This window comes from Schistocerca cancellata, chromosome 1 (assembly GCF_023864275.1).
Source record: "Schistocerca cancellata isolate TAMUIC-IGC-003103 chromosome 1, iqSchCanc2.1, whole genome shotgun sequence".
Lineage (NCBI taxonomy): Eukaryota > Metazoa > Arthropoda > Insecta > Orthoptera > Acrididae > Schistocerca > Schistocerca cancellata.
In genome coordinates, this window is record NC_064626.1 from 169,747,038 (window position 1) to 169,773,532 (window position 26,495).

Sequence of the window (26,495 nt, forward strand, 5' to 3'; positions counted from 1 at the left end):
TACAGAAAAGTAAGTTAAATCAATGACCAGTTAGTGAAATAATATTCATTAATGTGTTCAGTATAGACAGCAAATATTTTTAATTGCTATAATTTAGACATGACTGCTCTCTATATTTGTCATCACACGAAGTCAGGTATCTGATATACAATATCTTGTTACAGTACGTGCTTAGCTTACAGCGCTAGTCATGTGTCAAGTAAAAAAAGAAAGAAAATTGGTGATTTGTAATGAACTCATTAATGAAAGTACCAAGGTGAATGATGATTCTAATGTCTCCTTCTGTCTTTGTCAATGCATTAAATTGCATCACTCTGGAAGTCAGTAAAATTCGACAGCCAAGGCTTAGCCCAAGAATAAACACTTGCGGCGATTGTAAACACCTATGATTACACAAACGAACACAAGAGTGAGGCCGAAATTGATGAATGTTACATAATGGTCATATTTTAGTGTTGTACGTGTGTGACTAAGACGTCGCATCCCTTGAATTACGACCCCCTGGGCGACAGCCGTGATCCACTTGCTCGCTCGCCCCGCCTGCGTAGCCTGGGCACAGTGCAGCGGCTGCGAGACGGGCGGACTGCAGCCAGTTTGCGCGTGCCCGCCGCTGTTTATCCTCGGCCAGTGCTTAGCATGCAGATGAGAGGCCGCTGCACCCCGGCACTGATTGGCCGCCTCCCTATTAGCATTCCGCCGCAACCACTGCGCCACTGGTGCTATTCGCAACCCGTCTCAGTCGTTCTCAGCCACACGGCGTTGTAACTCGCATTCCACTGACTGTCAAGTTTTTTGTCTGGCAAAGCTTCTCGAACTCTTTCCTGTACTGAAACGCACGACGATAGTTTTCCAGCTACCCAGCTTCTCTACACATTCTTTCTAGAACTCTTTTAATAGAGCGTTTACGTCTTGCAAATCTTTCTATTTACGGAAAATGCTAAAGCTTCACCGAGATTCGGGTAATGCGATCACTCTTCGTACAACTGGATCAATATTCTGTTCACAGGGCTGGTAAGACAACGGCATACCCCTTCCAATAGCACTGTCCCTACAAGAATCTGTGGTGTTCACGTTAACTTTCCAGCTGTTGATCATTTGCAGCCTTTACTGGAGAACCGCTTCGGGAAAACAACACATGCAAAGAAGCTTGCGTCAACAGTTTCGAAGAGCTATTTCAAACACATATATCTGTGACAGACCGCAAAGCTTTTCTGAAAGCGTTTGTCTGGAGTGTAGTCTTGTACGGAAGTGAAACCAGGGCGCAAAACATCAGATAGGAGAAGAGAATATAAACCTTTTGAATGTGGTGAGACAGAAGAATGTTGAGGGTTACGTTGTTAAACAGAGTAGCTAATCAGTAGGTACTCAGATGAGGACAAAATAGTTCAGTCGTACAACTTAAGTAGAAGAATGAATAAGTTGATAAACACATACTTAGGCATCAGGGAGTAGCTGATTTGGTAACAGAGGAAAGTGCGGGATAAAAATTGTAGATGGAGACCGAGGCTTAAATACAGTAAGCAATTTCAACTGGATGTTTCTCGCAGTAGTTACGTGGAGAAGAAGAGACTTGCACAGGATACATTAAGAGGTGGGCAGGAGCTGTATCAAACCAGTTTTTTCGAGTGAAGACCACATCAACAACAAACTGGCAACTGCATTTTTAATATAAATCTCGTCAAATCGAAACATAAAATTGTCATATATCACGAAAAAATAAATTCTGGTAATTAAACACAATCGTCCGACCACTGTTATCATCACTGATTTACTAGTCTTCGTTTAAAAAAAAATGGCTCTGAGCCTATGGGACTTAACTTCTAAGGTCATCAGTCCCCTAGAACTTAGAACTACTTAAACCTAACTAAGGACATCACACACATCCATGCCCGAGGCAGGATTCGAACCTACAACCGTAGCGGTCGCGTAGTTCCAGACTGTAGCGCCTAGAACCGCTCGGCCACCCCGGCCAGCCAGTATTCGTTCAGTTTCAAGTAGCGCTTTCTGCTACTCCAGACGGAAAACATTTCACTAGTAGGTGATGTTCCGTGAAGGAATGTTTCTGTAGTTTTTTGCTTCCGGAATGTTCCCAAATGAACAATCAAATTTCAATTTGTTGTACCAACCATTGTACTATCAGTGATGGCGAATCAATGTAGGACTTGTTATATTGTGATTAACAGATAGCAGCTTTTTATATAGCATTTGCGACAATGTTGGCCAGTACTAAGATCAAATGACTGGAATAAGGAGTACCGAACAAGGAATCAAACATGAACTTTCGCTATTGATAATGAATGAGCATAATGCGTTCTTCCAGTAATATAATGAAATAATTCTGTGGCGCACGAAAATGGGCGATACAGCATTGAAATTAAATTTAGAAAGTTCTTAAAATTGTAATGGTGTTCGATTTTCCGGTAAAAGTACCCATTTAAATCGTACATTAGTGACTATCTGCGAGTACGCTTGTACGTAGACTATTTACGTTGACATTTGTCACGAACGACAAAAAGCCGTCACCAATTTTCTTCGTAACTTAATTCACTGGGAAAAATAGATTCATACGCAATACCGGAAGTGTAACGAGACAGCTGCACTTACATAGTTTGAGTTTACATTCTTCTCTTGTAAATTCTACCTAAGTGGTGCTGCAGTCTCCTATAGCAAAACGTAACTGCTCGGCAATGAGGTACTCCCTAAACTTCTCGGAAGTGTCTTTCCAGTTAACTGATACAATCTATGTAACTGAGTGTCATATTAAATAAAGGAAAAGGGAAACCGAAGAAAATCCCTGCAATGATTTCCGTGCCAGTACCAACTGGGATTATCAGTGCGGAGGCGCTAGATGATAATGGTGTTTTTTATTTTCAGAGGGTAGCCGCTGTCCTACGCCTGGTTGCACGGGGCAAGGTCACGTCACTGGACTCTACTCGCATCATCGCAGGTCAGTAGGGCTGCTTCACTCCTTATTCATACTATAAAAACATTTCAGTGTTCGTTTGTTAACTTATATTACATGTAAATGCCAACAGCCAGAGGCTGTGGAGAGGAAAATGGTTTTCTTTCAGTATTTTTAATAGGGGATTCTACTCCAGATTCATTGCTTAATATTTTCACGTTGAAACTATTAGTTTGTGGAAAACAAAGAAAGTTTACATTCAGTCGTTCACTTTTTACGTAAAGACGTACTCTCTCTTACATGCAGCTTATCCGGATGCCCAAGAAAAGACAAGGTGACACCTGAAAGTAAGTGTCCTCTACCTATGTAATCGCTTGTTTATCGCTTCCCTTGGTTTTCTTTGCGGGGTAGAGAGCTAGCTTATATTTTATTCATTCGTTCGCTTTCAGTAGTGACTTAGCCAGAAACCACTTTGTTTTGCTTCTCGTGTGGGCATGCAATAGAATCTGAAGGTCAGGTTGAGTATATACACCTTTACGTTGTTAAACGGAAACGTGATTGTTTTGAAAGCACTCCCGTTTCTCCCCTTTCACCCATAAAACATCTGTGAGTAATGTCTTCCCCCCTCGCACCACGCGCACGACTCGTATTCAACTAATATGGAAATAAAATGTGTTTTTCGAACTTTCCCTTCGAGTTTTCACTTTCAAACTTGCGCCGTTACGAGCGCCAAGTTTGCTGCAATCAATAGACTGCTACTGTCGTTATTTTCTTTATGGTTTTACTCTCTACCCGCCCTTCTTTTTCTGTTTCTCTTTTCTTTCGCCGGTTATAAAGGTCGACTGTATACTCAAGCGGGCCTCCTTGTGATTCTGTTGTATAGTCCTGGCGATGCATGAGACAATTCTGAAATGCCCCACCCCCGGTTGCAATGGGCGGGGCCATGTTAGCTCCAACCGGAACACCCACCGCAGCCTGTCGGGCTGCCCGCTGGCCGCCGCCTCCCGGCTGGCGGCGCGCCTCAGCCGCAAGCAGCAGCAGCTCCACCAGCGCCTGCCCCCAGGTGAGTCTGCGGCCCCGCCTTTGGTAGCATCGGGGGTCGACTGCGGCGGTCGCAAGTCTCGAGTTCACTGCGTGAAACGGGACCGCAACTCGTGAGACTCGATAAACACTGGCAAATAATGCTATAGCTCAAACCCCTGTGCAAACTAGACTCCATAGCTGCTCCAATTAGAGGTGGAAGCGTGAACAAACTCTGGTGCTGCGTAAAAGTGAATTTACTAGTGTTACTAGTTGCTTGTTGGGTTTACATTCCTCTGCAATAAGGTCTCAAAATACATTAAAGAAATCTTAAATAAAGAACTAATGCTCTCCAGAGGTATGTCTTTGATGTGACACGGCACTTTGTCAAACAAGTGTTACGGGTTGGGGGTATACAGGGTGTTACAAAAAGATACGGCCAAACTTTCAGGAAACATTCCTCACACACAAATAAAGAAAAGATGTTATGTGGACATGTGTCCGGAAACGCTTAATTTCCATGTTAGAGCTCATTTTAGTTTCGTCAGTATGTACTGTACTTCCTCGATTCACCGCCAGTTGGCCCAATTAAAGGAAGGTAATGTTGACTTCGGTGCTTGTGTTAACATGCGACTCATTGCTCTACAGTACTAGCATCAAGCACATCAGTACGTAGCATCAACAGGTTAGTGTTCATCACGAACGTGGTTTTGCAGTCAATGCAATGTTTACAAATGAGGAGTTGGCAGATGCCCATCTGATGTATGGATTAGCACGGGGCAATAGCCGTGGCGCGGTACGTTTGTATCGAGACAGATTTCCGGAACGAAGGTGTCACGACAGGAAGACGTTCGAAGCAATTGATCGGCGTCTTAGGGAGCACGAAACATTCCAGCCCATGACTCGCGATTGGGGAAGACCTAGAACGACGAGGACACCTGCAATGGATGAGGCAATTCTACGTGCAGTTGACGATAACACTGATGTCAGCGTCAGAGAAGTTGCTGTTGTACAAGGTAACGTTGACCACGTCACTGTATGGAGAGTGCTACGGGAGAACCAGTTGTTTCCGTACCATGTACAGCGTGTGCAGGCACTATCAGCAGCTGATTGGACTCCAGGGGTACACTTCTGCGAATGGTTCATCCAACAATGTGTCAATCCTCATTTCAGTGCAAATGTTCTCTTTACGTTTGAGGCTTCATTCCAACGTGATCAAATTGCAAATTTTCACAATCAACATGTGTGGGCTGACGAAAATCCGCACGCAATTGTGCAATCACGTCATCAACACAGATTTTCTGTGAACGTTTTGGCAGGCATTGTTGGTGATGTCTTGATTGGGCCCCATGTTCTTTCACCTACACTCAAAGGAGCACGTTATCATGATTTCATACGCGATACTCTACCTGTGCTGCTAGAACATGTGCCTTTACAAGTACGACACAACATGTGGTTCATGCGCGATGGAGTTCCTGCACATTTCAGTCGAAGTGTTCGTACGCTTCTCAACAACAGATTCGGTGACCGATGGATTGGTAGAGGCGGACCAATTCCGTGGCCTCCACGCTCTCCTGACCTCAACCCTCTTGACTTTCATTTATGGGGGCATTTGAAAGCTCTTGTCTACGCAACCCCGGTACCAAATGTAGAGACTCTTCGTGCTCGTATTGTGGACGGCTGTGGTAGAGTACGCCATTCTCCAGGGCTGCATCAGCGCATCAGGGATTCCATGCGACGGAGGGTGGATGCATGTATCCTCGCTAACGGAGGACATTTTGAACATTTCCTGTAACAAAGTGTTTGAAGTCACGCTGGTACGTTCTGTTGCTGTGTGTTTCCATTCGATGATTAATGTGATTTGAAGAGAAGTAATAAAATGAGCTCTAACATGGAAAGTAAGTGTTTCCGGACACATGTCCACATAACATATTTTCTTTCTTTGTGTGTGAGGAATGTTTCCTGAAAGTTTGGTCGTACCTTTTTGTAACACCCTGAATACGAGCTGCAACCTTTCTAGAGACAATGTATCATCAATTTCTTCTTTTTCTCCTAGCAACGAAAGCTCAACAACACCTCTTCCTGTGGAATATAACCGTATCAGACAGCTCTTTTTGTGGCGGTAAAAACTAGAGAATCATTTTACCTGCGGAACTAGACACGATACAGTAATCGCCTTCGGTGTATAGGATGGAACTTCACAAATAACCGAGAAGGTTACACATTGAACGACAGTGGAAATGGACATCCTTTTACGCGAAAACCTAGATTTGATTATTATACTGTGATATTTGCGTGATTATAATTCTATTCCGATCAGTATTCGGTTCAAAGAGTAGACCTTTTATCGGTATTTTACAGACAGTAGTTGCGAATACGGATGTAGCCAAGTGAACGAAGGTACTGCGAAGTGAATATGTAGATTACTCTAGCGCTTGACATTTGACAACAAATTCTCAAAATTGAAATAGTAACGGCATCAGATCGTTTAGTACACGCAAATTTCCGTGGGGGATCTGCAGGGGAAAAAAACACAACACCCGTTCAGGCTAGTAATATATTAGCGGTGGTAAAGGTAAGAACGACACAGTCATCAGAAGCCTATCAACGGATGAAGCAGCCGATCAAGAGAGGATGGAGAAGTAAGGAAACGCATGAATATCGAAGACATACACCTTCTCATTTTCGATTCCACATCTTCATTGTCTATTGTTATCGTTTGTACTTCATTAGCTTTCAGCATACAATTTCTGCTTCTTCGGTGAAGAAGTAATTGAAAGTTCGAACGGTTTTATTCCAAGACTTGTGACTCATTTAAGATTAATTCGCTTTTCCTAAAGAAAGAATTAATCTGGGTGTTAATGCACTTGTCCCAGACTTAAACACGAAGAGAATAAGTCCTTTTCTTTTCCTTAATTTCCATTCACGATTACAGACTAGACTATAGTTAACAACAAATTTGTGTATTATTCTGAGTTTCTTTTTATATTTACATCACTCAGACAGATTTGTACATTGTGCTACAACTGGAACTTTTTACTTCACCACCGGATTACTCTGAGAAATGAGGTAATGGACAAAGCACACTGCGTGATAACTTACTAGACATTTCGATATCATCTCCTCTAATCTCTACTAGTACCTGGTACTGTATAGAGAGAAATCTGCCGGCCGCGGTGGTCTCGCGGTTCTAGGCGCTCAGTCCGGAACCGCGCGACGGCTACGGTCGCAGGTTCGAATCCTGCCTCGGGCATGGATGTGTGTGATGTCCTTAAGTTAATTAGGTTTAAGTAGTTCTAAGTCCTAGGGGACTGATGACCACAGATGTTGAGTCCCATAGTGCTCAGAGCCATTTGAACCATTTTTAGAGAAATCTCATATAAACTCTGCAACTTGCTCGTATGGACATAGTACTGATATTTTGAGCTGTTTTGTCTTCGCCGGTAGCTGACATACAGTTATGTTCTTTGTCTGAGTAACTTCCGTTGAGGGTCTTCTTTGAAAGGATAATTGATTTCCGCCAACTAAACACGAGTACGTGTGTACATACGCTGATTTATATGTCTCGTTCAGAAACTGAAATCGCCACCTTACGCAATAAGACATTTCAATTAGATCTCCTGTCATAAAAACACTGCTGAAAGGGTCTTGGGAAGGAGAAAAGGAAGAAAACGTCAAACTACATTAGAATGTGCCTCATTAGGTAGCAGATACTGCTCAGTCTTGAACATCCCCGATGCGACCAATTGTGCCCTGATCTATATTCGTTTTACATTTGTGTTATTAATTACTTAGCTATACAACTGTTTTCTTTTTACCTGTAGTCTATTATTATTATTATTATTATTATTATTATTATTATTAATCTTATTTTTAAAGCAGCATGTCAACGTAGTAGTACCAGTCTTTGGCTTTCAAATCCTGTGGCTACTTGTTAACAATTTTAGTTCCATCAAATACCGTCAGAACTAGTGTACTGTGACATGATGAAACTGCGTAAAATTAATTTTGGATGGGCTTTATACTATGGGTCCATCAAATTGCTTTACGACTCGTCAAACCACATTTAACTTAATCGATAGCTTCGTGCTAATAAGGTGCCTCCTTAAATTGTAACCCTTCAAAAATTAAGAAAGATAAAAAATACAGCACGTCATATACTACAATATGATAGATCGAATTGTCAGCTGAGGTCAGTGACCTAAAGAGTCGTAGAAAATTAGCATCATATTAAGCTCTTTACTGAAAACCTGGGACGAGATCAGTACACGTGACTGGAGATCGTATCAGAATACCCAAAGCAGAATTATGATGCTTCCCCATAAAATCATTCTAGAGCGAACACAACAATGAAGTTCATAACGACTATCTCTGCTTACGCCAGAATGTGAACAGTAAATATACTTATAATGTGCTAAGCTCCTCCATGAATCATGGACCTTGCCGTTGGTGGGGAGGCTTGCGTGCCTCAGCGATACAGATAGCCGTACCGTAGGTGCAACCACAACAGAGGGGTATCTGCTAAGAGGCCAGACAAACGTGTAGTTCCTGAAGAGGGGCAACAGCCTTTTCATTAGTTGCAAGAGAAACAGTCTGGACGATTGACTGATCTGGCCTTGTAACATTAACCAAAACGGCCTTGCTGTGCTTGTACTGCGAACGACTGAAAGCAAGGGGAAACTACAAGCGTCATTTTTCCCGAGGGCTTGCAGCTTTACTGTATGGTTAAAAGATTACGGCGTCCTCTTGGGTAAAATATTCCAGAGTCCGCCATTCCGAACTCCGACCGGGGTCTATTCAGGTGTACGTCGTTATCAGGAGAAAGAAAATTGGCGTTCTACGGATCGGAGCGTGGAATGCCAGAGCCCTTAATCGGGCAGGTAGGATCGAAAACTTAAAAAGGGAAATTCACAGGTTGAAGTTAGATATAGTGGGAACTAGTGAAGTTCGGTGGCAGGAGGAACAAGATTTCTGGTCATGTGAATACAGGGTTATAAATACAAAATCCAATAGGGGTAATGCAGGAGTAGGTTGAATAATGAAAAAACAATACGAGTGCGGGTAAGCCACTACTAACAGCATAGTGAACGCATTATTGTAGCCATGATAGACACGAAGCCCATGCCTACCACAGTAGTACAAGTTTATATACCAACTAGCTCCGCAGATGACGAAGGGATTGATGATATGTAGAATGAGATAAAAGGAAGTATACAGATAGTGAAGGGGGACGAAAATTTAATAGTCATGGGGGACTGGAATTCGATAGCAGGAAAGAAAGAGAAGGAAAAGTAGTAGGTGAATATGAAATGGGGGTAAGGAGTGAAACAGGAAGCCGCCTGGTAGTATTCACCACATAGCATAACTTAATCATTGCTAGCACTTAGCTCAAGAATCATGAAAGAAGGTTGTATACGTGAAAGAGGCCTGGAGACACTGGAAGGTGTCAGTTAGAATATATAATGGTGAGACAGAGATTTACGACGCAGGTTTTAAATTGTAAGACTTTCCAGGGGCAGATGTAGACCCTGACCACAATCTATTGGTTATGAACTGTAGATTAAAACTGAAGAAACTGTAAGAGGGTGGAAATTTAAGAAGCTGGAACCTGCATAAACTGAAAGAAACAGAGGTTGTAGAGAGTTTCAGAAAGATCATTAGGGAATGATTGACAAGAACGGGGCAAAGAAATACAGTAGAAGAAGAATGGGTAGCTCTGAGAGATCAAACAGTGAAGGCAGCAAAGGATCAAGTAGATAAAAAGAAGAGGGCTGGAAGAATTCCAGAAGAAATATTGAATTTAACTGATGAAAGGATACAATATAAATATGGAGTAAATGAAACAGACAAAAAGGAATAAAAAAGTCTTAAAAACGAGATCGACAGGAAGTGAAAAATGGCTTAGCATGGATGGCTAGAGGACAAATGTATGGATGTACAGGCAAATATCACTAGGGGTAAGATAGATACCGCCTATAGGAAAATTAAAGAGGCCTTTGCAGAAAAGAGAACCGCTTGTATGAATATAAGAGCTCAGATGGAAAACCAGTTCTAAGCAAAGAGAGGAAAGCAGAAAGGTGGAACGAGTATATAGCGAGTGTATACAGGGGCGATGTTCTTGAGGATAATATTATGGAAGAGGACAAAGATGAAAATGAAATGGGAGATATGATACAGAGTGAAGAGTTTGACAGAGCACTGAAAGAACTAAGTCGAAACAAGGCCCTGGGGGTAGATAACATTCCATTAGAACTACTGACAGCCTTGGAAGAGCCAGCCCTGACAAAACTTTACCATCTGGTGAGCAAGATGTATGAGACAGGCGAAATACCCCCAGACTTCAAGAAGAATATAATTATTCCAATCCCAAAGAGAGCAGGTTTTGACAAGCGAGAAAATTACCGATCTGTCGGTTTAGTAAGTCACGGCTGCAGGATATTAACACGAATTCTTTACCAAAAAAAACTAAACTCTCCCCGAACAGGCCACGGAGCCCCAACGGTACTGACCGGCCGCCGTGTCATCCTCAGATCATAGGCGCCACTGGAAGCGGATATGGAGGGGCATGTGGTCAGCACACCGCTCTCCCGGCAGTATGTCAGTTTCCGCAACCGGAGCCGCTGCTTCTCAATCAAGTAGCTCCTCAGTTTGCTTCACAAGGGCTGAGTGGACCCCGCTTGCCAACAACGCTCGGCAGACCGGACGATCACCCATCCAATGCTAACCCAGCCCGACAGGAATTCCTTACAGACGAACGGAAAAACTGGTAGAAGTCTACCTCGGGGAAGATAAGTTTGTATTCCGTAGAAATGTTGAAACACGTGAAGCAATACTAACCCTACGACTTATCTTAGGAGATAGGTTAAGGAAAGGTGAACCTACGTTTCTAGCATTTGTAGACTTAGAAAAAGATTTTGACAATGTTGACTGGAATACTCTCTTTCAAATTCTGAAAATGGCAGCGGTCAAATACTGTGAGCGAAAGGCTATTTACAATTTGTACAGGAATCAGATGGCCGATATAAGAGTCCAGGGCCATGAAAGGGAAATAGTGGTTGGTAATGGAGTGAGACAAGGTTGTAGTCTACCCCCGATGTTATTCAATATGTGTATTGAGCAAGCAGTAAAGGAAAGAAAAGAAAAATTTGAAGTAGAAATTGGAATCCATGGAGGTTTGCCAATGGCGTTGTAATTCTGTCAGAGACAGCAAAGGACTTGGAAGAGCAGTTGAACGGTACGGGGTGTCTTGAAAGGAGGATATAAGATGAACATCAACAAAAGCAGAACGAGGATAGTGGAATGTAGTCCAATTAAATCGGGTGATGCTGAGGGAATTAGATTAGGGAATGAGACCCTTAAAGTAGTAGATGAGATTTTGGGGACCAAAATACCTGTTGATGGTTGAAGTAGAGAGGATATAAAATGCAGACTGGCAATGGCAAGGAAATTGTTTCTGAAGAAGAGTGTAGATTTAAGTGTCAGGAAGTCGTTTTTGAAAGTATTTGTATGGAGTGTAGCCATGTATGGAAGTGAAACATGGATGGTAAATAGTTTAGACAATAAGAGAATAGAAGCTCTCAAAATGTGGTGCTACAGAAGAATGCTGAAGATTAGATGTGTAGATCACATAACTAATGAGGAGGTATTGAATAGGACTGGGGAGAAGAGAAGTTTGTGGCAGAACTTGACTAGAAGAAGGGATCGGTTGGTAGGACATGTTCTGAGGCATCAAGGGATCACCAATTTAATATTGGAGGGCAGCGTGGAGGGTAAAACTCGGACAGGGAGACTAAGTGATGAATCCACTAAGCAGATTCAGAAGGATGTAGGTTGCAGTAGGTACTGGGAGATGAAGAAGCTTGCACAGGATAGAGTAGCAAGGAGAGCTACATCAAACCAGTCTGTGGACTGAAGACCACAACAACAACAACAACAACAATGTGCTAAGCGGGAATTAGGTAATGCAGACTTCTGCTAAACAATTAATGATGTGAACAGTTTTGTTACTTAATGAAAAAAAGACAGGAAAACATTATCGAATAAAAGGTCAAGTTACTCAATCAATAGAGTGAGAATGTACAAATTTAAATAATGAAGAACTGGTACGCGTATGGAACAGCACTTTTTAAATTTTTCTTTACTCGTCTGTGCCATGAAATCAACCTAGATGAGTTTACTAGACTTAATGACTTCAAGGACTGCACCATTATGCTCGATTCTCCACACATAAACTGCTAGAGTCCTGCCAGCGAAAAGATAATATCCGACTGTGTTAACGTTCTAACAGTAATCAGTTTTTCTAAACATACAGGTATGAACGAAAGTTTAAGAACAATTAAAAGCTAATAAAGAAATGGAATAATATGGTCTACGATTAAAGACGCAGTCTTATACCAAATCGTAATTACTTTTTAATAAGATTGCCGTCTAGCTAGTACGATGTAACACTCGAAATCCTCATTCGAAGCAACACCACTATTCCGCGTTTCATAGTAATTTGACCTGTTCATTCTCCCTATATTTGTATCGTTGTACGCTTATGGCACGCTGATTGTTGCGACTGCCAGGACAATGGATATGAAGCGCAAAAATTGTAATAAATACAACATTTGAAATACAAAATGATAAATCTTTGTACAAGGTTGTAACTAGAATTCGCTTAAAAAAATCGAAAAAAAACGAATATGGGAAATATTATCTACAAATTTTGTTATGAAGGCAGAGGCTTAGAGATAACTGTAACCCACACAAGAGTCATCAAATGAATAATGACATTTATTAATGTACACCGCTATCTCAACAGAATTCCTGAAACAGCGATAAATGTGGTATCGCCAGTAGCTTGTCTGCTGCCTTTTTTTTTAAAGTATGTATGAGATCCAATAACACAAGAATGGTGCCACATCAATTGCAGCGCTTCTAAAATTGGTTTGCGCTATGTGCAAATCGATAGTTATTTTAACGTTGTCAAGCAAATACATCAGGAAGGACATCAGTGTGACTACGAAAAGTAACGCCGATTACGAAGCACCTTTTCGTAAGAGCTCAGAACGTTAATGATGTGGAAACAAAAAGAAAGGAAGCGTTTCAGCTTACTGGCATTTGTGCTGTTTCTGCATTAATTTTATCTCCCGCGTCCGCAGAAATGTGTTTCAAGTAGCAATTAATTACCAGACGCGTCTATCTGCTGCAAACTTGGTAATCTGCCGTGCGATCCCGCGACAGCCAACGAAGGCTTCGCCTTTTAACCAGCTCATGACTCTTCTGCAGTAAGGGTATCACTTTGTACACAGCTTAAATTGGAGTATGTCAGCAGCAGAACATTAATGTGTCAAGGGTGCTATTTAATCTTGCACCTACAATCTTTTGTCATTAGAATGACAGAGAAAGTTATCGTTTCTGATTGTCTTGAGTAGCGACTGTCGTTCCTCAGTTTATTTTGTATTCTATAACACAACGATTCTCATTCTTATGTTCTAATTAATAATTTACTGAAATTGATAATCTCTCAGGTTTCTTAGCACACAGGCAACGTACGATGATTTACCATAAAGCACTTTTCAAGTGACAGAAGGAGGAAAAGGTATCGAGTACAACTAGAATAAAATATCTTTGAGACTGGCAGTTTATAGCGAAAGGGGCGAGCTGTGTTGCCTGCGTGTAGCTAACCATGCTTTTTTTATAAGATCCTGTTCGTATCTACAAAACAGGTAATACAGCGAGCATGTGGCGCTTGAGCACAAACTACGATTCACTGGAGGCTGTCCACTTCCGCTCTACATGCTGAAACGTCCATTCAATTTAGACGCAGTATAGTCCCCAACAGCTGCAATGCTATATAGTGATCCTGATGGAATCTACACATAATATTGGTTGGTTTTCTTTAAGTAATGACATCGTCACACACCATGAAGAACTTTACCCACTACTGAAGAGATCTTCTGGCGTATCTTGGACACAGAAACTAGCAATAGAACAATCAGTAGAGAGATGAGAACTCGATTGGGGCTGATGTCCAGAATCCACTTTTAAGAAACGAATGGGAAAGATGTCGCTTATAGTGGTGCAAGTACCCACACATTCGACCATGAAGAAGGAGACGGTCTTCTGGGTTAATGAGTCATGGTGCATGACGTGTCACTCGGATGAGAATGCGTGAGCCTGTTAAATGCCTCTTGAAGATGTGAGTGAATTCAGCCAAGAAACATTCTCATCATCTGGGACTATATTTCCTTGTTTCGATTCAGACCACTAGTTTTGATGGATAGAAAATCGACTACAGATGTTTATAAAACGTTTTGATCAACAAAATACTTGCCTCATTGTTGCTACAGTGTATAACACAAACATTTCTATATAAACATCATAATGTTCCTCCTTGTATCTGCATATGAACTTCACGAACCACTGCAGAGTTAGATGAAGGGTACACACTGTACTGGAGTCCGCCCCCCCCCCCCCCCCCCCAGTAGCTGAGTGGTAAGCGCGACAGAATGTCAATCCTAAAGGCCCGGAATCGATTCCCGGCTGGGTCGGAGATTTTCTCCGCTCAGGGACTGAGTGTTGTGTTGTCCTAATCATCATCATGTCATTCCAGTCGAAGTGGCGTCAAATCGAAAGACTTGCACCCGACGAACGATCTACCCGACGGGAGGCCCTAGTCACACGACATTTGAATTTACTGTACTGGAAAATGACGAAGTGCTGCAACATGTCTCAGAGAAAATTAGTTACATAGGGCAGGCTGCCCTGTCGAAAACTGTAGTCAGTACCTGCAGTATATCCTTAGAGTGAATAAGACTGTTGGTGACGTGTCAGAACAGTTCCGCAGAAAAATCAGGTATGCTTAAGAAGAAATTTGATTAGTTTCGATATTAGTATACATTAACTTACTGGAAACCCTATCCTGCATACTAAACCTTATGATACTAAGAACAAGCTATTCCTTGCGCTATTAATTACGCGCTACAATCTTCGAAACACTCAGCAATAAGAGTCCAGAGGACATCGCGACGTAGAATTGTTGACGGTTTCAGTCGCATTCTGTCGGCCAATAAGGCCAAACGATCATTTCATTTTATTTCTGGAAGGGGAACGACAGCGGTAACGTCCATTCGACATAATTTTTCAAGTTGCTGCTGTACCTGCGTCACACTGCCTTCTGCAACACTAGAGCTAAAAACGTAACAACGAGCTTCCGTCCTACATTCTTCAGACCGGTGGAAGAAAACATGGTATCTCACACGGAAAACCGAGCGAGGTGGCGCAGTGGTTAGCACACTGGACTCGCATTCGGAAGGACGACGGTTCAATCCCGCGTCCGGCCATCCTGATTTAGGTTTTCCGTGATTTCCCTAAATTGCTCCAGGCAAATGCCGGGATGGTTCCTCTGAAAGGGTCGCAGGTTCGAATCCTGCCTCGGGCATGGGTGTGTGTGATGTCCTTAGGTTCGTTAGGGTTAAGTAGTTCTAAGTTCTAGGGGACTTATGACCTAAGATGTTGAGTCCCATAGTGCTCAGAGCCATTTGAACCATTTGAACCTCTGAAAGGGCACGGCCGACTTCCTTCCCCGTTCTTCCTAATCCGATGAAACCGATGACCTCGCTGTTTGGTCTCTTCCCTCATATAATCCAATCCAATCACATGGAAACATATCTTCAACTAAATCTGGATGCTAATGGTATCAAACCCTGGGGCTTCTCAGTATGAAAATATTTATCAAATTATGTAACTTGAATAACCATTTACATATCCTATTATAATTCTAATCAGTAAACGCCCCTATATCCTTACAGTGTACTGTTAAATAAGGAGAGAAAACTGACCACCACAGAAAACACAAAGTACTTACAAACACCTAAGAAAATTACACTCCCAAGAGCCGCCAAAGACAACCGTATGCTTGTCCATCGTGTGCAAACCATGCTTTGACTTCTAGCCAAGGATCCTCCTCAGTCACCTCCTTGTCCTCCGATTTGTGTGTGTGTGTTCTCAATTGCTGTTCTTGCGCGGGCGCGTGTGTGTGTCTTTGCGTGTGTGTTGTAGTTTGATCCAAAGATAGATCATTACAAATCGGGCACCAACCACCCTGTTTTCATTAGTCTGGTGGAAGCACCAACACTTGGATTTACCGAAGCCCATGTAGAGACTACAACATAGCTATCATTTGGGGATTTGAACCAAGGATTTCACAATTACGTTTCCCTTTACAGTAATACTGTTATAAATGAAGAGACTAGTCGAATTATATGTCCTTTCTACGGCCTGCACATACAGGAACTATGTAAAGTTGCTTTGAGAAATTAATTTTAATAACTTCGTAATCAACATCATTCCAAATTTACTCAACAAAAATCACAGTTAATGTAATATAAAACATTATAAAAAGTCAAGTCATCGGTTGTTGCTACTGTGTAAGTTTTTCGATAAAAATCGTCCAGTAAGAGTACGCTTTGATCTACTTTCCATCGGAGCGCGTCGAGTGACAGCTTATGGGAAAGGAGAGAGGAACTAGAGCTCAGCGCGTAAGGATTGTTAGTCTGGCGTAGTTCCGTGGGTGGTTGTACATTACGGCTTCCAGACAACAACAAAAATTTATAAGTTTTGTAAGTAACTGGAGACAGGTGTAAGACATTTGTAAAAAAACATTTTTTTCGCCGTCAGCTGTATATATTTAGATTTATTCTTGAGCGGTTAAAGTTATGTGTGTGTTTCACGACACTTCTAAGTTTTGGTTATTTTACATACCACACTGTGTCATCGTTATACCTGGTATGCTGATGTGTCTTCTATGAGAAACATGCATTTTGATCCAACACGTTTATAATTTTTCTTCCAGTGATGATGGCTAAAATAACCGAAACCGGTCAAGAATAAATCTACTTCAAAAATCATCAGTGAAAGAAAAATTATAAGGCCATTGGATCAAAAATGTATGTTTCTCATAGAAGAAACATCAGCATATCAGAGATTACGATCATCCAGTGTAGTGTGTAAAATAATCCTTCATCTTCAAGTATACGATAGACAAATGTTTCACACACGAAAGAATGTACAACGAAAGTTACACGACACACAGATACATCAGCGTGATGAGCAAAACGTAATTTTGTTTAGACTTTCTGTACATACAATTAATAAAATGTTCGGGGTTATTATGTCGTGCACGAACGGATTTCACCTTAAAACCCAACGTTTCGTCCCCATCTGCGGAGGCATAGTAACCCGGAACATTTCATTAATTTTGATATTTCTGGTTGCGAAAGTTTACATTTTACAATTTCTGTACATACACATGAACGGTGCATTACATTATCTGGTATATACTGCATTCTAATGAGGTACTTAAACAGCAAAGGCTGTACCATGTGAAACATAAAGGTGGGTATAAATTGATTAACAACTGACACTTAGCCTTGTTATAAGATACATTTCCATCTCTACACGCGTCTCAGAGAACATTACGGACATAAACCTGACAAATAATACATGTGCCGGTATCACTCAAACCATATTTTGAGTTCTGCCCTATTGCAAACACATCGCCAGTGACGCCGCTGTCGCTTCTGGGTATCACAGCTACGACTACCATGATTTCTTTTATAAGAACTTGTATCTACACGTTGGAGTCAGTAGGATTTCTCATGAATCAAGGTTCACTCTCCCAAAGTGGACATCAAGCAGATTTATTGCTGAAGATGTGTGTAATTGCCCGTTGTTTTATGGATTTTGGATTATGGTCCAATTGTAGTTTAATCTCTGCCACCTAACTGGTCCTTGTGCGCCATGATGCACTTCTTACTGATCATGGAACGACTGTGTTGTAAAAAATATTCACGGTAATGGCTGCTTTTTCGCACCAGATCTACAGGTCTTGAACTACGTGGACCTTTAAAAACAGGTACAGAGTCGTTTCAGGGACTCGTAGTTACTCTTACGCATCGTAAGTATATGTTCACACTTGATCTTTTAACATGGTGGCAGAAAACTAAACGAGTTTCATTTGTTTACAGACAATCTAAAAAAACTTACATTTTCTCTTAGAGCCAAGTATCCAATGCCCTAATGCTTAAAGTACGCACAACTGCCAATACCAGTATTACTTAGTTGTTCTCTCTGTGGGTTAAGCTTTGTATTTTGGTGAAAAGTGACTGGTAGTTTTATATTGGACTTGATGCAAACCTTCCAAGTTCTGACATTTGTAGCACGTTTATAGAAAGGTGTATCGATGCTGTGGTGTTCGCATCGATTTATATCGATTTGTATCTCTAATAGCATTATTAAGAACACAAAATAAATGTAAAGGTGTAGAACACACATTTATGACCATATCTTGAGTATTATGTATTGCAATAACCAAAACGAAATGCTTTTTGTTCAGATGTTTGTGTTCGACAATAAACTTATTAACTCAGGTCAGATAAAACAACATCCCATGGATGTGATGTACACCGCTGACAGCTCTAACTAATCGTCTTTGGCACCCGTGCAATAAACCAGCATCGAACATACGAGATATTTGTCGATAGTAATTCATTTACAGTCGCTAATAACGGTGTACCTGGTCCTTTGTATTGATTTAACGCAAAAGAAATGAAGTTCTTATGTCATACTTTTTAAAATACGAAGTAAGTTATAACTTGAGAAAATTATTAAATCTACTAGAGCTTTAATACGGCCAAGTAATGTAGGGTAACTTAATTGGCTTACCTGTAACGTTTTGTACCTCTAGTTCACGTACTATTTCATTTGCAGTTTAAAGGAAGAAGGAAGAAATACTAGGGTTTAGCGGCCTGTGGACGACATGGACATTAGAGACGGGACACAGGTTCGTATTGTTGAAGAAATGGGGAAGCAAACCGACCGTGTCCTTTTCATAGGAACCATCCTAATTTTTACATTGCGCGATTGAGAGGAAACACGGAAAACTTAAATCTGTGTGGCCGGACGGTATACCTAACTAGCATAATCCGATTGCGAGTCGAGTGTGCCAATCACTCCACCACGTCATTTGTTTCATAATACAACCATAACTGTTATAAACTTTTCCTACAACCCTAAAAATATTGTAAACATACCACAACAAAGCATTTTCCTACAATACTGGATGTCTTAACCATTCATCGGGAACATGTCAAAAATTAAGAGTAAAATGTATCTTCACTGACAGTCATACATGTCTTCCATCACTTTATTACGAAATAAGGTATGAAGGAAAAATTGTCGGACATAACAGTCGGAAGAAAAAGATATTTTGCATCAAGGTGAGAGTGGTTAAATTTTATGTTACCGTATATCCTTAAATCTTCTTTTCACCGTAATATATATGTGGAACACAACACTCTTAACAGGTCTATCTGCCTGTACTAATGAGAGATTCGGTGTAAACAGTAGTTAATAATAGTAGTAAATAATAGTTATCAGTTCCCAGCTGTTGCGTAAACGAAAACCCTTCCCACACCCCACTCCGTATCACCAAGCTCCGTCTACTGCCATCATCAGCATCCTAGGCCACTCACATAATACCTTTGTCGATTTAAGCACTCGCAAACACCGCCCGAAAGAACAACATTTGCCGTTTTATTGCCGGACGGATGGATCCTAAATCTTCCCCTAACGGTCATAAACAAATAGCAGAGTTTTACGGGGCTACAAGGAATAATACACTGGAACGCCGGCCCGTCATTTAATAATCTGCATTACGCAGAGTGCCTGCATCAAAGAACCGTACGATCGGACGGGGACCAATAAAATATTTAGTACACATTTAACTGTTAAACAACTCTAACAAATAAAGTTTTCGCATATAATGTTCGAATCTGTCGACAGAAACTGATCCTTCTTCGGCTATAAATTCTCCGCTTAGCGTGCATCAAACAGTTTGAACTCCATTAAATGAGAAATTTTATTGCTACGAGGATTTGCCTAATCAAATAAGAATTCTTTTGCTTCGGCGCGACAAATATGCGGCAGCGTAATTTAACTTCCCAGAAGCAGCAGAGCTTAGTTTTTTGCTCCGAAAATCTATATTATAAGCTAGTGAAATCCTTAATATGCCGGTGATGGTCACGTCACGTATCAACGACGGCTTGTTGTCAGTGTTGTATAGTTTCATTGGCCGAACGTTCAGATAACAGGACATGGTTAGCTTATCCGCTATATCTGGAAAGCGTGAGGAGACTTTCTTAATGCATAGACAAAAGATTAGATAGTGTATTTGCAAATATGGAGTGACTAGAAGTACATACCCAACGGGAAAAGCTGTATCGTTTACTTGCAAAATTAATGCCATGTGCTTCGTTTATTATGTTATCACATACAATTAAATATCTTCCGTTTTAGGTTCATTGATATCGAGAACACAACTAATGGGTGCAAAGATGAGTATTTATAATCGCGTAGCTGGGGAACAAGCAAGCAAGTTTGCTACAGATTTGCCAGTGAACCACAAAAATATGCTGCTGCAGCAAGCAAAGTGAGAAATTGTAGTTTGGCTTGTTAGTCTAACATTCGTACGTTTTCAGAGTAGTTTGCACTATCCTCTATACAACATTTGACACTCGTTGTGTCCTCTAACAAGTACACACAGTCGTAGTCCCAAGCCTACCGAATATTTTCGGCCTCAAGAATTCTTCCTTCTGAGTTGTTAATTATGGTGACAATGTAATATTACGTGACGCAATATCTGGGCTCTGACGGGGGTGATGAACAACTTTGACTTACGAAAATCTTGACCACTGGCTGAACCATTGATCTGATAAAATAACGAACTGATGAATGTCCATTGTATGTATGAATGGCTTCAAAATGACTGTATGCCTAGATTCAAGCAGTATTATACGTTTCATCAACTTCCGTACTGACAGCAAAACAGCCACCCTTCTTCCACCATCAGACTAGGATTTTTTTAAATGCGCCCGATGCACTCTCATCTTTAAACAGTAACTCCTTATTCTATGACTAAAATACAAAGCAATAATTTTATTTTTAAACATCCGTGATAACGCAGTTATCACAGCGAGAAGCATATCTTGTGTATTTATTTTCACAAAGCATCACCAACTACTCTCACTAGAAGTGTGGCACCTCCCTTAACGTAACCATTCTCAGTAATATGAATTTCAGGTCCAATATTGTCAACCTTTCGTCAGATATATGGCACCTACCTCATTTATCTTTCTTGTTTAGCCCGTGCTGCAACCACAGCTTCTTCAGGATGGATATATAGGATGTTAGAAAATACCCTTTCCTCACTTCTAGGACTTTTAGAGGGGAGTGAATACATAATATTTTGAGCAGAAACCCATGTCCGGAAATGTACCGTTTCCGTGCTACAGCCGTTTGAAAACATGTTTGCTCTACAGGTACGCGTCAGGGTAGTCATGGTGGGGAGGGGGGGGGGGGGGCGGGGTTGGTTACGTCGGATCGGCTAATGTCATTTGACGTCTATTCTTCCTCTCTGGACTAGTTTGAGTCTCGTTCGCGCGTCTGTGAGTGTTAGAGCAACATGGTTGAGTACACATTTGCATAATACACCGATATAATCCTTCTGAATGCCGAAGCTCACGCTAATGAAAGAGCTGCTCGTCGCCATTATCAAGATCGTTCTCCATAACGTCCGACTCCACTGCATATCCTTTTCGCCACAATTACGCATCGGCTTCGAGACAGGGTACAGGGTACCTCCAATGTCAGCAGGCGTGACTGTGGCGCTCCAAGGAGACGCGGCACACCCGGATTGGAAGGGGCCGTACTGTATCACATTGGAGAGGACACGAGCAATTTCTTGGCTATCAATGAGTGGGGTTGTAAAACAAATCATGCACTGGGTCACGCCTAATCAATTATATGTAAAAGTGTTAGCGTTACCAAGATGTTTTCCAATGTTTGCAGCACGGAAACGGTAGGTATCCGTTCACGGGTTCCAATTCAACATATTATCTACTCATTCCCCTCTACAAGTGCTAGAAGTCTGTAATGTGAACTTCCGAATGTCTTGTAAAATATCGATCTAAGTAGGTACAATCATCTTCTATGCCTCTCTCAGTAATTGGAAGACAATACTATTTTTCAAAGTTACAGATATTTTCTCGAACCACTACGCTATTAATATTCCCGAATAAAAAAATCCACCTCCAAAGTTGGAGCTCGCTTGCCATTTCCCTTACATTGTGGTCGCTGTATACTCTTACTTGGCAACATCAGTGACAAAACTAGTGCGTAATATCGAGTTCTTGGCTACCGAAGGCGTTTCTACTGATGTAAACGCACAGATGCAACTAGTTGACTAAAATGTAAAAAACTGCAAAAACTTTTGTGGTACTGTGAAAGAAGCAATAGTTGCACTTCTTATCTATCCTACCTTAGAAGCTGGCGAATTAGGGTGTCTAGAGACAAATCACGTTTGATAAACCACCCAACAGCAAAAAAGTAATTTTACTTAGCAATGAAGCTATCTAACATCACTCTAAAAATTCCAGTCTTTGCCTTGTAAAAAGTATTCCTTTTGGCGCACTTCTTTCTCGCCTGTATGTAAATTATAAGCCAGCAAAAATTTCTTTCATAAACTAGGAGAAATAACAGAAATTTCTTCGAGTTTATTCATTTGCTATTTTAGTATTCTTCTTTAATACGTGGCAACAGTTGGATCAAAAGGAGGATATACACTTTTAATATAGAAAACATGTTTTTCATTTTATGTCGAGTTATTTACAGCTGACAGTTTTTAAATGAGAAACAAAAGAACTACAGGCTACATGTTGGTAGAAGTATTGGACATCCGCACTTATAACAGAAATTTCTTCGAGTTTATTCATTTGCTATTTTAGTATTCTTCTTTAATACGTGGCAACAGTTGGATCAAAAGGAGGATATACACTTTTAATATAGAAAACATGTTTTTCATTTTATGTCGAGTTATTTACAGCTGACAGTTTTTAAATGAGAAACAAAAGAACTACAGGCTACATGTTGGTAGAAGTATTGGACATCCGCACTTATTTTTTATACTGTTACCATGTTTCAAATTTCAACTTTGCATCATTATAATCGAACGATACACATTGTCCAGTCTCAACACTAGAGGAGCATCCATGAAGGGCTGTTTATACTCGGACAATGTAACACTTGCATATATTGTATATTCATAACGGGTTATGGAATATGCCATCGTGTACGGCCTATAAATTTTTCTGTCGCCTTCTACTACATTATTTTTCCCTATCTAGTACTCAGTTATTTGAATATTCTATACTTGAGACGACAATTAAACACCAAAACAGATTAGAGTACAGCACTTTTTGCTTAGATACGTTTGAAAAATCTATTAAAAGCCGCAACAAGACCGTTTCTTGTTGGAGATCACCAACAGTTAAACTGACTGATCTATCCTTGCCCAGCCGGCCGGAGTGGCCGTGCGGCTCTAGGCGCTACAGTCTGGAACCGAGCGACCGCTACGGTCACAGGTTCGAATCCTGCCTCGGGCGTGGATGTGTGTGATGTCCTTAGGTTAGTTAGGTTTAATTAGTTCTAAGTTCTAGGCGACTGATGACCTCAGAAGTTAAGTCGCATAGTGCTCAGAGCCATTTGAACCATTTTATCCTTGCCCAATCCGGCTCATCTTGCAGATTGATAATGCCAACAGTTAACTTTAGTATGCACGCCATAAAAGGTTGGCAATGAGGTCCATGTTACGTTTATAATGTTTTTATGATCTTAATTATAAATACTCTGCCTGACAAAAAAGTTGAAGGAGAAGCGAAGTGAAACTTCGTAGTTGGAGAGGGTATGTAATGTTATTTCAGTGGTTACAAAATAGCATCAAATTTAGTAGGAACTTCTCAATACATGCCAACTTACAGCGGGAAGTTGCAGCCCCTGGCCTGCTTGCATACATTGATTCCTTTGGGTAGCGTGTCACTAAGACACTGTATCCTCTTTTGAGGCAATCAGGTCCACAGATGTTGTAACTGGTCCTTGATATCCTGGATGATATTGGCACTGAGAGAGAGGCGACGTCCGAATTGGTCCCATACATACTCTGTCAGGAACAGATCTGGGGATCTTGTTGGACACGGGAGTACCTCAACATCAAACAAACAGTTCATAGAGACATAATCATTGTCCTGCTGGAAAATGGCACCACGATAATGTCGAATGAGGGGTAACAAATAGGACGCAGGATATCCGTGACGAACTGTTCGTCAGAGTCCCCTCAGTCACTGCCTAACGTCATACAAAATGGCTTCCCGTACCATGACGCGATGAGAAACAATGCTATGCCTCTACAAAACACGAAGAATGGGAGTTCTATCCAGATCGCCGCAGAACTCGCTGATGATGGTCATCCAAGGTAGTGCAGATCCACGACTCATTATCAATCCATGCTTCTCGGTCACAGCCACACTCCAAATGCAGCCTTTTGTGTTGTTGCAGCTGCCTACGTATGGGACGCTATCTCTCGGATCTAGATGTTACTACATTTCGACCAAAGGCGGGGATGAAACATTACTCTGCATGGAGTCCATTACTTGTCCTCGAATGGCAGGCGCAGATGTGAAGGGACATTAACGACGAGTGCGCCTGCCTCCATGTTCCCACACAGTCCAACGTCGGGTCACTGTCGCATACGAATTCTGCAACAGTCTAGATTTTAAACGTTAATAAAATTTAAAAAATGAGAAAAACTTGTTTTATTCAGTGATTATCTGAATTTTAAATCACAATTAATAACACAGAAATCATAATAAAATTTTAAAAAACGATTAATATCATCAAAATGGAAAAAAACGCCATGTTATAAATAGTTTTTTATGGAGTACTTACTCACTTCCCACGGTACACTACTGTTTCGCGGATCGCAGTTTGGGAAAGCCTGGTCTACCGGGGAAAGCAATGTGCTAGCTCACTCGGTAATATAGGTGATTCCTCGACTATGTTGCTTTAGAAAGTTCGACATGAAGTTTATCTCTCCTATATTGGTTTTAATTTTTATATGTTTCTTCCTCGTTGACTGCTGCACAACGTTGATTTTCGCAATAGAACATATGGGATTAAATTACAGAGTGATGGGAAATCACTATTTTCTGATGGCACTGCTATTCGTTGTGAAATTGAGGAAGATTTACAGGGTTTGTAGAGCAATCGACTGAGAACAGAAAATGAAGTGAGTCAGCCAAAGAACAACAAAAGTATTAAGGAGGAGCAGAAAAGGTTTTAGTGCCGAACTAGGCGTCAGACGAAGACGAAGTGGAAGAATTCTCCTATATTGGAAGCAAAACAATTCATGACGGAGGAAGCACGGAGGTTGTAAGCGGCAGACTAGCATAGGCAAAGGGAGCATCTTAATGCTAATATTTGAACAGATGCTACTTCGAGGTCCTGTTTACCATGTAGCAGAATTTTTATTATAACTTTAACCCAAATGTATTTCATCTCAGTTTACTAGATATCATCAGTAGTCTACAAAGGTACAAAAGAGATATATGTTCCCGTAAATAGTGCTGCATAGCTTAAATGTATTTAAAGGACGACATCGTAGCGTCATCAAAAGCTTTTGTAATGAATATTTATTTCCAGACAACTATTTCGTTCAAGCGATCATCTTCAAGTCACTGTCAATCCGTGACTCATTGAAGGTCGCTTGACACAATACAGTTGTCTGGAAATAAATATTCATTACAATAGCTTTTGATGGTTCCACGCTGCTGTTCTTCAACATAGGTATTTGCCTAAAACTCGTTCATCCAAAAACTATGTTAAAAATTCAATTGTGAAAGACGAGTAATAGTTATAGTCCTCTATGCAAGTTCACATAATGAGGACGGAACTGGTGACGTGTTAGAATGCATTGTATACCGATTTTAGAAATGCTAGTCTGCTGTTCAAGCTATCATGTGCACACGTATGGATTCACTGCAACAGAAGCGAGAATGATAACTAAGGCGGCTTTGTTCATGCAATTTGTACGGCAATTGCGTTGACTAGATTTGAAATTTCCCGTTTCCTTAAGCGTCACAATAAGACGAGGAAACATTAGTCGAGAAGGTGGGTTCTTGACTGGATATCGCTCTCTGTAGAGTTTATCTGCTTGAGTAGCATTACGACTACCTTCAACCATATTAAAAGAAAAGAAATGATACTGCATTTTATATTTAAGAACTACCTTTACTGTAAGCTGCACATCCTTCAAAAGGACTACAGTACTTTACTACATTTACCCGCAGGGTAAATAACAGAACGTTATTGCAGTTACTGTTCTGACATCTTACATTATCCATACACGAGTAGCATTTGTATATGCTCTTCGTTAGCAGACTTTGTACTTGCACAAACCTTCAATTGAAGACGGTAGACTGTATAACAGTTGTACATTTTCCTTGTGTTTCCATTTGTTTACTGTCAGCTGCAGAAAGTGGACGAGCTATGTTAGCCCAGGTACCTGCATCGTGGGCTGTTATAAGAAAGTCAAAGTCACTTTTGTGTCTTTCACAGCTCTTGAGGAGAGAAAGCAGATTACCGAATGAAAATATAGGGTGCTGCTTAAAAAAGACGTACTGCTATTAATATCTTCCAA

At 41.0% G+C, this 26,495-nt stretch overlaps 1 protein-coding gene across 1 annotated transcript in view; it reads left to right on the plus strand.

Annotated features, from left to right (window-relative positions):
• The window catches only part of LOC126152714 (mucin-19-like), a 401,377-nt gene that overhangs the window by 168,313 nt on the left and 206,569 nt on the right, over positions 1-26,495 (plus strand). The window contains exons 10-12 of the mRNA XM_049916057.1: positions 2,875-2,947; positions 3,209-3,249; positions 3,786-3,965. Coding sequence (XP_049772014.1) covers positions 2,875-2,947; positions 3,209-3,249; positions 3,786-3,965 — 294 coding nt within the window. The remainder of the gene's footprint in view (positions 1-2,874; positions 2,948-3,208; positions 3,250-3,785; positions 3,966-26,495) is intronic.